This window comes from Leuresthes tenuis, unplaced genomic scaffold, assembly GCF_036924035.1.
Source record: "Leuresthes tenuis unplaced genomic scaffold, fLeuTen1.0.hap1 SCAF_5, whole genome shotgun sequence".
In the NCBI taxonomy this organism is placed as follows: domain Eukaryota; kingdom Metazoa; phylum Chordata; class Actinopteri; order Atheriniformes; family Atherinopsidae; genus Leuresthes; species Leuresthes tenuis.
The window spans coordinates 36,258,694-36,270,518 of record NW_027325359.1 but is presented as its reverse complement, the minus strand read 5'-3'; the positions used below and the strand labels follow the sequence as shown (position 1 = coordinate 36,270,518).

The 11,825-nt window shown below is 47.2% G+C and overlaps 1 protein-coding gene across 1 annotated transcript; it reads left to right on the top strand.

Moving 5' to 3' along the window:
- Nucleotides 1-1,498: 1,498 nt before the first annotated feature.
- LOC140306720 (Iroquois homeobox protein 5a-like) lies at nt 1,499-4,387 on the top strand. Its single transcript, XM_072385312.1, has 3 exons — nt 1,499-1,942; nt 2,394-2,790; nt 3,712-4,387. Exons 1-3 carry the CDS (start codon nt 1,712-1,714, stop codon nt 4,236-4,238), a joined length of 1,155 nt encoding a protein of 384 aa, XP_072241413.1. The 5' UTR covers nt 1,499-1,711; the 3' UTR covers nt 4,239-4,387.
- Nucleotides 4,388-11,825: the final 7,438 nt, after the last annotated feature.

Sequence of the window (11,825 nt, the reverse complement as noted above, 5' to 3'; positions counted from 1 at the left end):
TTATGGTAGATTAATACAGATTTGACGGTAAAATAATACAGATTTGATGGTAGATTAATACAGATTTGACGGTAAAATATTACAGATTTTGACGGTAAAATAATACAGATTTTATGGTAAAATAATATAGATTTTGACGGTAAATTAATACAGATTTGATGGTAGATTAATACAGATTTGACGGTAAAATATTACAGATTTTGACGGTAAAATAATACAGATATTATGGTAAAATAATATAGATTTTGACGGTAAATTAATATAGATTTTGATGGTAAAATATTACAGATTTTATGGTAAATTAATACAGATTTTATGGTAAATTAATACAGATTTTATGTTAAATTAATACAGATTTTGACAGTAAATTAATACACATTTGACGGTAAATTAATACAGATTTGACGGTAAATGACTCTTTGGACCGCTGATATGAATCATCAGTGTGCACGAGGCGCTCGTCCTCGGCTGCTGTGGCAGAAACTCTTTCAGGGTTCATGTGGGACACCTGAGCAGTCACCACCAGTCACTTCCTCCTCTAAAATAACCAGAATCAGAGCTGGGATTGGCTCAGCGCAGGAGTCACGTGACCGAAGATGACCTCATGGGGCTGATGTCACAGGTGTGGTTTCAGAGCGCCTGTCAATCATAAAGTTCTCCTGGGAACTTTTCACATTTTTAATACTTTAACAGATGAACGTGGGACAGATTAAGGTCTCAGATGTGGATTTAATTCGGGTTTATCGATCTGTTCAGAACCGGTTTGAGCGACACTGAGGTCCAACTGAAAAACAGATGAAAAACAGTTAAAAATGTCATTTTAATGGTCTGATTTCTCATGAATAAACGCTACATTTTCTACACTAAATCAACCCTTTTTATACTTTTTAGGGAGGGGGGGTGTCCCGCGTCATCAACCCGCGGGTAATTAGTGTTTTGTTGCAGAGAAAATGAGAATCTGTGCGTTATTTGGGTCGTTGTGAGGGTCGGAGCAGTAAAAATGTCATTTTAATGGTCTGATTTCTCATGAATAAACGCTGTAACATTTTTACGTTACATTTTCTACACTAAATAGACCCTTTTTATACTTTTTTAGGGGGGGGGGGGGGTGTCCCGCGTCATCAACCCGCGGGTAATTAGTGTTTTGTTGCAGAGAAAATGAGAATCTGTGCGTTATTTGGGTCGTTGTGAGGGTCGGAGCAGGGAAAATGTCATTTTAATGGTCTGATTTCTCATGAATAAACGCTGTAACATTTTTACGTTACATTTTCTACACTAAATCAACCCTTTTTATACTTTTTTAAGGGGGGGGGGGGGTGTCCCGCGTCATCAACCCGCGGGTAATTAGTGTTTTGTTGCAGAGAAAATGAGAATCTGTGCGTTATTTGGGTCGTTGTGAGGGTCGGAGCAGGGAAAGTGTCACCTGCAGGTACCTGAGCGCGCTCAGCTGCACAGCCTGAACTGTTTGCTGCTGGCAGCGCAGCGGAGTGACGGGAGGAGCAGCTGAAGCGCTGTTTGCGGGAGGTGGAGCTCAGCATCCTCCTCCCTCTCTGAGTCCTCAGTGTGTCCGCGGGTTCCGCAGCAGCCGGAGCGGAAAACCTGCAGCGGGAACTCAAAGAACACCTGAACGCACCTGCGATGCTCCTCCGCCGTCCCGGGGAATGTGAGTTCGCCTGTGCGTAATTGTCCGGCTCCGCGCGCGCCGCCCGTCATGGCTTATCCTCAGGGCTTCCTCTTCCAGCCCTCCGTGTCCCTGGCTCTGCACTCGTGTCCGTCCTTCAGCTCCGGGGTCATCCTGGGACCGCGGACCGAGGAGTTCGGCCGCTCCTCCTCGGGTTCCGCCTTCGCTCCGTACTCCGGATCCGCGGGCTCTCCGGGATTCGGCTCCCACCTCCCGTACGGCGGAGAGCCGCGGGCCGCCGCCACCCTCAGCTCCTTCGTGGTGAGTGTCCGCGCGGGGCTGGAGCGGGTCGGAACCGCCGAGGGTTCTGGTGTGAGATCACAGTTTATTATTCAGATCAGTTCAGCTTCAGGAAAGCTACAGATTTAAATCCACTTTGGGTGATTTAACATGTTTCTGTAAATTGTTTTAAAGTTTTCCTCCTTTTTGTGATTTTTATTCAGTCGTTTTCTGACCTTTTTGTCATCTGAGGAGCTTCCTCACATCTGTGCTGGTCTGAAGCTCGCGCGCAGCCCTGTGCGCGCGCCCTTCTTTCAGCACGCAAATGAAATTTTGTTTGTATGTTTGGTTTCATTTAACCTCTCGTGAACCGAGGTGAGATTAAGGATCCAGAGGCGAGCTGCCAACAAAGCAGCTTCCGCTCCCGGTAAAGCTGCTCAGGCTGCGGGTTCGGGTCAGGAAACTCTTCTAATCTCACCGCTTCCTGTTGCAGACTCCGGCCTTCGACGCGTCCTCCGGGTCCTTGGACTACCACCCGTTCGGGCCCCTGGGGCCCTACCCGTACGGAGACCCCACCTACAGGAAGAACGCCACGCGGGACGCCACGGCCACGCTGAAGGCCTGGCTCGGCGAGCACCGGAAGAACCCGTACCCCACCAAGGGGGAGAAGATCATGCTGGCCATCATCACCAAGATGACGCTGACCCAGGTGTCCACCTGGTTCGCCAACGCCCGCCGGCGGCTGAAGAAGGAGAACAAGATGACCTGGACCCCCCGGAACCGGAGCGAGGACGAGGAGGAGGAGGACAACATCGACCTGGAGCGCACCGAGGAGGACGAGGAGCCGATGAAGCCGAGTACCGAGGAGGCAGAGCTGAGGGGTGAGACCGGTGAGTGAGAGGGGGGGGGGGGGGGGGGGGGGGGGGGTGATCAGCTTCACCGATAAATGATCAATGATTAGATCGAATTTCAAATGAAAACACAGAACAGCTTGAAGTGGCTCCAGGACTTCTGGGTCCCTCAGTTTGTGTTCCTCAGGCCAAGAGTAATGCAAATTATAATTATTATAATTATTATAATTATGATTATATTAATTATAATAATTATAATTATTATTATATTAATTATTACAATTATTATACTAATTATAACAATTATTATAATTAATATAATAATTATAATTATGAATATATTAATTATTATAATTAATGTAATAATTATAATACTAATTATTATAATTATTACACGAATTATAATAATTATTATACTAATTATCATATTAATTATACTAATTATACTAATTATAATAATAATAACTACAGCAGCTCAGAACAAAGAGTTTTACATGAAATTTAATTTAATGAAATTAATTAAAACACATTTTCTGACATTTAATAAAAAGTCAATAATCAATAATGAGGAAAATTAACTGATGACAGAAACTCAGAGTTTCAGGTTCTGTGGTCATGTGACCATTATTGATTATTATCAGGAACCCATTAAAGGATCAATAATCAATAATCAGCTGAACTGTTGTTTTAACCTCTTAATAATTAAATAATCAATAATTAAAGATATCGATCTGATTGGGAAAATTTAACTAAACAAATCATTAATTGATCCAAACATGATCAATAAATATGTCTGAACTAAAGCCTGTAGCGACCCGTTTAGCTCAGTTCTGACCTGCTCTTCCCGGTTCTGACCCGCTCTGCCCAGTTCTGACCCGCTCTGCTCGGTTCTGACCTGTTTAGCTCGGTTCTGACCCGCTCTGCCCGGTTCTGACCCGCTCTGCCCTCCTCTCTCCACAGGCCCCCGTCGGCCCTCGGTCTCGGACCCATGTGGGTTGATGTTCCGGGACTCCAGCGACTCGGACCGAGCCTTCGCTGATCCGGACTCTGGGAGGCTGCCGGGCCCTGCCTCTGCCCCAGGGGCCCCCCCTCCAACCGGGCCCCTGGGGACCCCCCGGGTCACAGAGTCGTCATTGAGCCCATCGTCTAAGGAGGACATCCAGGGTCCAAACCCGGCTCCTAAACCCAAACTGTGGTCCCTGGCTGAAATCGCCACGTCCTCGGACAGAACCAGAGGCAGTGACTCCCCACAGAGCGGCGCCGCGGGCCGGAGCCCGTTCCCCCACGGCGCCGCTCTGCCCCGGAGCCTCTACTACGCCCCCCCCTTCGTCCCGGGATACTTCGGGCCCCCGCTGCACGGCGCCGGCTCGCAGCTCAGTGGATTACAGCAGAAGATGCTGCAGCGGGCCGAGGCGGCGGCCCGAGACTGCAGGCTGCGCTGCCAGAACCAGCCGCATGAACTCAAGAGAGGCACCACGAACGTGTAGGGCGCCGTTTACCCACCAGAACCAGCCGCCGGAGGACAGATTTCTGAGGAACTCCAGAACCCAGACTTTGATTTAGAGACGGTTCTGACGGTTTTTATATGTGGCTCAGATGTAACCTTTGTAGTGCGTTTCTGCACCAACTCCAAGTCTCATTAAAAGATAGTTTTATTAACCAGGAGGTCTGCGTTTGTTTGCCGTAACACGAGGTCATCAGAGGTCATCAGAGGTCATCAGAGGTCATCAGAGGTCATCAGAGGTCGTCAGAGGTCGTCTGACCCGGGCAGAAAGAGTGGCGTTAGAGCTCAGAATCAGACGCCGTTTGTTAAATAACAGACGGGCAAATCTGTGGGCAGCTAAGTGCTGACGGGGGATTAAAATGGGTCAAAAATACTGTAACTGATGGAGGAGGAGAACCTCCACCTTAATGTAACCTGACCATTTCACAGGGTGTTCAGTAACTGATGGAGGAGGAGAACCTCCACCTTAATGTAACCTGACCATTTCACAGAGTGTTCAGTAACTGATGGAGGAGGAGACCCTCCACCTTAATGTAACCTGACCATTTCACAGGGTGTTCAGTAACTGATGGAGGAGGAGGAGACCCTCCACCTTAATGTAACCTGACCATTTCACAGAGTGTTCAGTAACTGATGGAGGAGGAGACCCTCCACCTTAATGTAACCTGACCATTTCACAGGGTGTTCAGTAACTGATGGAGGAGGAGGAGACCCTCCACCTTAATGTAACCTGACCATTTCACAGTGTTCAGTAACTGATGGAGGAGGAGAACCTCCACCTTAATGTAACCTGACCATTTCACAGAGTGTTCAGTAACTGATGGAGGAGGAGACCCTCCACCTTAATGTAACCTGACCATTTCACAGGGTGTTCAGTAACTGATGGAGGAGGAGGAGACCCTCCACCTTAATGTAACCTGACCATTTCACAGTGTGTTCAGTAACTGATGGAGGAGGAGGAGACCCTCCACCTTAATGTAACCTGACCATTTCACAGAGTGTTCAGTAACTGATGGAGGAGGAGACCCTCCACCTTAATGTAACCTGACCATTTCACAGGGTGTTCAGTAACTGATGGAGGAGGAGGAGACCCTCCACCTTAATGTAACCTGACCATTTCACAGTGTTCAGTAACTGATGGAGGAGGAGGAGACCCTCCACCTTAATGTAACCTGACCATTTCACAGAGTGTTCAGTAACTGATGGAGGAGGAGACCCTCCACCTTAATGTAACCTGACCATTTCACAGTGTTCAGTAACTGATGGAGGAGACCCTCCACCTTAATGTAACCTGACCATTTCACAGTGTTCAGTAACTGATGGAGGAGGAGAACCTCCACCTTAATGTAACCTGACCATTTCACAGTGTGTTCAGTAACTGATGGAGGAGGAGACCCTCCACCTTAATGTAACCTGATCATTTCACAGCGTTTTCAGTAACTGATGGAGGAGGAGGAGAACCTCCACCTTAATGTAACCTGATCATTTCACAGCGTTTTCAGTAACTGATGGAGGAGGAGGAGACCCTCCACCTTAATGTAACCTGACCATTTCACAGAGTGTTCAGTAACTGATGGAGGAGGAGACCCTCCACCTTACTGTAACCTGACCATTTCACAGGGTGTTCAGTAACTGATGGAGGAGGAGGAGACCCTCCACCTTAATGTAACCTGACCATTTCACAGGGTGTTCAGTAACTGATGGAGGAGGAGGAGACCCTCCACCTTAATGTAACCTGACCATTTCACAGAGTGTTCAGTAACTGATGGAGGAGGAGGAGACCCTCCACCTTAATGTAACCTGACCATTTCACAGTGTTCAGTAACTGATGGAGGAGGAGGAGACCCTCCACCTTAATGTAACCTGACCATTTCACAGGGTGTTCAGTAACTGATGGAGGAGGAGACCCTCCACCTTACTGTAACCTGACCATTTCACAGGGTGTTCAGTAACTGATGGAGGAGGAGACCCTCCACCTTAATGTAACCTGACCATTTCACAGGGTGTTCAGTAACTGATGGAGGAGGAGGAGACCCTCCACCTTAATGTAACCTGACCATTTCACAGAGTGTTCAGTAACTGATGGAGGAGGAGGAGACCCTCCACCTTAATGTAACCTGACCATTTCACAGGGTGTTCAGTAACTGATGGAGGAGGAGGAGACCCTCCACCTTAATGTAACCTGACCATTTCACAGTGTTCAGTAACTGATGGAGGAGGAGACCCTCCACCTTAATGTAACCTGACCATTTCACAGTGTGTTCAGTAACTGATGGAGGAGGAGACCCTCCACCTTAATGTAACCTGACCATTTCACAGAGTGTTCAGTAACTGATGGAGGAGGAGACCCTCCACCTTAATGTAACCTGACCATTTCACAGAGTGTTCAGTAACTGATGGAGGAGGAGAACCTCCACCTTAATGTAACCTGACCATTTCACAGAGTGTTCAGTAACTGATGGAGGAGGAGGAGACCCTCCACCTTAATGTAACCTGACCATTTCACAGTGTGTTCAGTAACTGATGGAGGAGGAGAACCTCCACCTTAATGTAACCTGACCATTTCACAGGGTGTTCAGTAACTGATGGAGGAGGAGAACCTCCACCTTAATGTAACCTGACCATTTCACAGTGTGTTCAGTAACTGATGGAGGAGGAGACCCTCCACCTTAATGTAACCTGACCATTTCACAGTGTGTTCAGTAACTGATGGAGGAGGAGACCCTCCACCTTAATATAACCTGACCATTTCACAGTGTGTTCAGTAACTGAAGGAGGAGGAGAACCTCCACCTTAATGTAACCTGACCATTTCACAGTGTGTTCAGTAACTGATGGAGGAGGAGACCCTCCACCTTAATGTAACCTGACCATTTCACAGGGTTCAGTAACTGATGGAGGAGACCCTCCACCTTAATGTAACCTGACCATTTCACAGTGTTCAGTAACTGATGGAGGAGGAGGAGACCCTCCACCTTAATGTAACCTGACCATTTCACAGAGTGTTCAGTAACTGATGGAGGAGGAGACCCTCCACCTTAATGTAACCTGACCATTTCACAGTGTGTTCAGTAACTGATGGAGGAGGAGACCCTCCACCTTAATGTAACCTGACCATTTCACAGTGTGTTCAGTAACTGATGGAGGAGACCCTCCACCTTAATGTAACCTGACCATTTCACAGTGTGTTCAGTAACTGATGGAGGAGGAGGAGACCCTCCACCTTAATGTAACCTGACCATTTCACAGGGTGTTCAGTAACTGATGGAGGAGGAGGAGAACCTCCACCTTACTGTAACCTGACCATTTCACAGAGTGTTCAGTAACTGATGGAGGAGGAGACCCTCCACCTTAATGTAACCTGACCATTTTACAGTGTGTTCAGTAACTGATGGAGGAGGAGGATACCCTCCACCTTAATGTAACCTGACCATTTCACAGTGTGTTCAGTAACTGATGGAGGAGGAGACCCTCCACCTTAATGTAACCTGACCATTTCACAGAGTGTTCAGTAACTGATGGAGGAGGAGACCCTCCACCTTAATGTAACCTGACCATTTCACAGTGTGTTCAGTAACTGATGGAGGAGGAGGAGACCCTCCACCTTAATGTAACCTGACCATTTCACAGTGTTCAGTAACTGATGGAGGAGGAGGAGACCCTCCACCTTAATGTAACCTGACCATTTCACAGTGTGTTCAGTAACTGATGGAGGAGGAGGAGACCCTCCACCTTACTGTAACCTGACCATTTCACAGGGTGTTCAGTAACTGATGGAGGAGGAGGAGAACCTCCACCTTACTGTAACCTGACCATTTCACAGAGTGTTCAGTAACTGATGGAGGAGGAGGAGACCCTCCACCTTAATGTAACCTGACCATTTCACAGTGTGTTCAGGAACTGATGGAGGAGGAGACCCTCCACCTTAATGTAACCTGACCATTTCACAGTGTGTTCAGTAACTGATGGAGGAGGAGACCCTCCACCTTAATGTAACCTGACCATTTCACAGTGTTCAGTAACTGATGGAGGAGGAGACCCTCCACCTTACTGTAACCTGACCATTTCACAGTGTGTTCAGTAACTGATGGAGGAGGAGACCCTCCACCTTAATGTAACCTGACCATTTCACAGTGTTCAGTAACTGATGGAGGAGGAGACCCTCCACCTTACTGTAACCTGACCATTTCACAGTGTGTTCAGTAACTGATGGAGGAGGAGACCCTCCACCTTAATGTAACCTGACCATTTCACAGAGTGTTCAGTAACTGATGGAGCAGGAGGAGACCCTCCACCTTAATGTAACCTGACCATTTCACAGTATTCAGTAACTGATGGAGGAGACCCTCCACCTTAATGTAACCTGACCATTTCACAGTGTTCAGTAACTGATGGAGGAGGAGACCCTCCACCTTAATGTAACCTGACCATTTCACAGTGTGTTCAGTAACTGATGGAGGTGGAGGAGAACCTCCACCTTAATGTAACCTGACCATTTCACAGTGTGTTCAGTAACTGATGGAGGAGGAGACCCTCCACCTTAATGTAACCTGACCATTTCAGTGTGTTCAGTAACTGATGGAGGAGGAGACCCTCCACCTTACTGTAACCTGACCATTTCACAGTGTGTTCAGTAACTGATGGAGGAGGAGACCCTCCACCTTAATGTAACCTGACCATTTCACAGTGTTCAGTAACTGATGGAGGAGGAGGAGAACCTCCACCTTAATGTAACCTGACCATTTCACAGTGTTCAGTAACTGATGGAGGAGGAGACCCTCCACCTTAATGTAACCTGACCATTTCACAGTGTGTTCAGTAACTGATGGAGGTGGAGGAGAACCTCCACCTTAATGTAACCTGACCATTTCACAGTGTTCAGTAACTGATGGAGGAGGAGGAGACCCTCCACATTAATGTAACCTGACCATTTCACAGAGTGTTCAGTAACTGATGGAGGAGGAGACCCTCCACCTTAATGTAACCTGACCATTTCACAGAGTGTTCAGTAACTGATGGAGGAGGAGACCCTCCACCTTAATGTAACCTGACCATTTCAGTGTGTTCAGTAACTGATGGAGGAGGAGACCCTCCACCTTAATGTAACCTGACCATTTCACAGTGTGTTCAGTAACTGATGGAGGAGGAGGAGACCCTCCACCTTAATGTAACCTGACCATTTCACAGAGTGTTCAGTAACTGATGGAGGAGGAGGAGACCCTCCACCTTACTGTAACCTGACCATTTCACAGGGTGTTCAGTAACTGATGGAGGAGACCCTCCACCTTAATGTAACCTGACCATTTCACAGTGTGTTCAGTAACTGATGGAGGAGGAGACCCTCCACCTTAATGTAACCTGACCATTTCACAGTGTGTTCAGTAACTGATGGAGGAGGAGACCCTCCACCTTAATGTAACCTGACCATTTTACAGTGTGTTCAGTAACTGATGGAGGAGGAGAACCTCCACCTTAATGTAACCTGACCATTTTACAGTGTGTTCAGTAACTGATGGAGGTGGAGGAGAACCTCCACCTTAATGTAACCTGACCATTTCACAGTGTTCAGTAACTGATGGAGGAGGAGGAGACCCTCCACCTTAATGTAACCTGACCATTTCACAGAGTGTTCAGTAACTGATGGAGGAGGAGACCCTCCACCTTAATGTAACCTGACCATTTCACAGTGTGTTCAGTAACTGATGGAGGAGGAGGATACCCTCCACCTTAATGTAACCTGACCATTTCACAGTGTGTTCAGTAACTGATGGAGGAGGAGACCCTCCACCTTAATGTAACCTGACCATTTCACAGTGTGTTCAGTAACTGATGGAGGAGGAGACCCTCCACCTTAATGTAACCTGACCATTTCACAGTGTGTTCAGTAACTGATGGAGGAGGAGGAGAACCTCCACCTTAATGTAACCTGACCATTTCACAGTGTTCAGTAACTGATGGAGGAGGAGACCCTCCACCTTAATGTAACCTGACCATTTCACAGTGTGTTCAGTAACTGATGGAGGAGGAGACCCTCCACCTTAATGTAACCTGACCATTTCACAGTGTGTTCAGTAACTGATGGAGGAGGAGAACCTCCACCTTAATGTAACCTGACCATTTTACAGTGTGTTCAGTAACTGATGGAGGAGGAGACCCTCCACCTTAATGTAACCTGACCATTTCACAGTGTTCAGTAACTGATGGAGGAGGAGGAGACCCTCCACCTTAATGTAACCTGACCATTTCACAGAGTGTTCAGTAACTGATGGAGGAGGAGACCCTCCACCTTAATGTAACCTGACCATTTCACAGGGTGTTCAGTAACTGATGGAGGAGGAGAACCTCCACCTTAATGTAACCTGACCATTTCACAGTGTGTTCAGTAACTGATGGAGGAGGAGACCCTCCACCTTAATGTAACCTGACCATTTCACAGTGTGTTCAGTAACTGATGGAGGAGGAGGAGACCCTCCACCTTAATGTAACCTGACCATTTCACAGAGTGTTCAGTAACTGATGGAGGAGGATAACCTCCACCTTAATGTAACCTGACCATTTCACATGGTGTTCAGTAACTGATGGAGGAGACCCTCCACCTTAATGTAACCTGACCATTTCACAGTGTGTTCAGTAACTGATGGAGGAGGAGACCCTCCACCTTAATGTAACCTGACCATTTCACAGTGTGTTCAGTAACTGATGGAGGAGGAGGAGACCCTCCACCTTAATGTAACCTGACCATTTCACATGGTGTTCAGTAACTGATGGAGGAGGAGACCCTCCACCTTAATGTAACCTGACCATTTCACAGAGTGTTCAGTAACTGATGGAGGAGGAGGAGACCCTCCACCTTAATGTAACCTGACCATTTCACATGGTGTTCAGTAACTGATGGAGGAGGAGGAGACCCTCCACCTTAATGTAACCTGACCATTTCACAGTGTGTTCAGTAACTGATGGAGGAGGAGGAGAACCTCCACCTTAATGTAACCTGACCATTTCACAGTGTGTTCAGTAACTGATGGAGGAGGAGGAGAACCTCCACCTTAATGTAACCTGACCATTTCACAGTGTGTTCAGTAACTGATGGAGGAGGAGGAGACCCTCCACCTTAATGTAACCTGACCATTTCACAGTGTGTTCAGTAACTGATGGAGGAGGAGACCCTCCACCTTAATGTAACCTGACCATTTCACAGTGTGTTCAGTAACTGATGGAGGAGGAGGAGACCCTCCACCTTAATGTAACCTGACCATTTCACAGTGTGTTCAGTAACTGATGGAGGAGGAGGAGAACCTCCACCTTAATGTAACCTGACCATTTCACAGGGTGTTCAGTAACTTATGGAGGAGGAGGAGACCCTCCACCTTAATGTAACCTGACCATTTCACAGAGTGTTCAGTAACTGATGGAGGAGACCCTCCACCTTAACATAACCTGACCATTTCACAGAGTGTTCAGTAACTGATGGAGGAGACCCTCCACCTTAATGTAACCTGACCATTTCACAGAGTGTTCAGTAACTGATGGAGGAGGAGGAGAACCTCCACCTTAATGTAACCTGACCATTT

What these genes read in the sequence shown, in the direction of transcription:
- LOC140306720 (XM_072385312.1), top strand. Translation starts at nt 1,712, where the DNA reads ATGGCTTATCCTCAGGGCTTCCTCTTCCAGCCCTCCGTGTCCCTGGCT. An exon ending in CCACCCTCAGCTCCTTCGTG is followed by an intron (nt 1,943 to 2,393) that starts GTGAGTGTCCGC and finishes TTCCTGTTGCAG; the next exon opens with ACTCCGGCCTTCGACGCGTC. An exon ending in AGAGCTGAGGGGTGAGACCG is followed by an intron (nt 2,791 to 3,711) that starts GTGAGTGAGAGG and finishes CTCTCTCCACAG; the next exon opens with GCCCCCGTCGGCCCTCGGTC.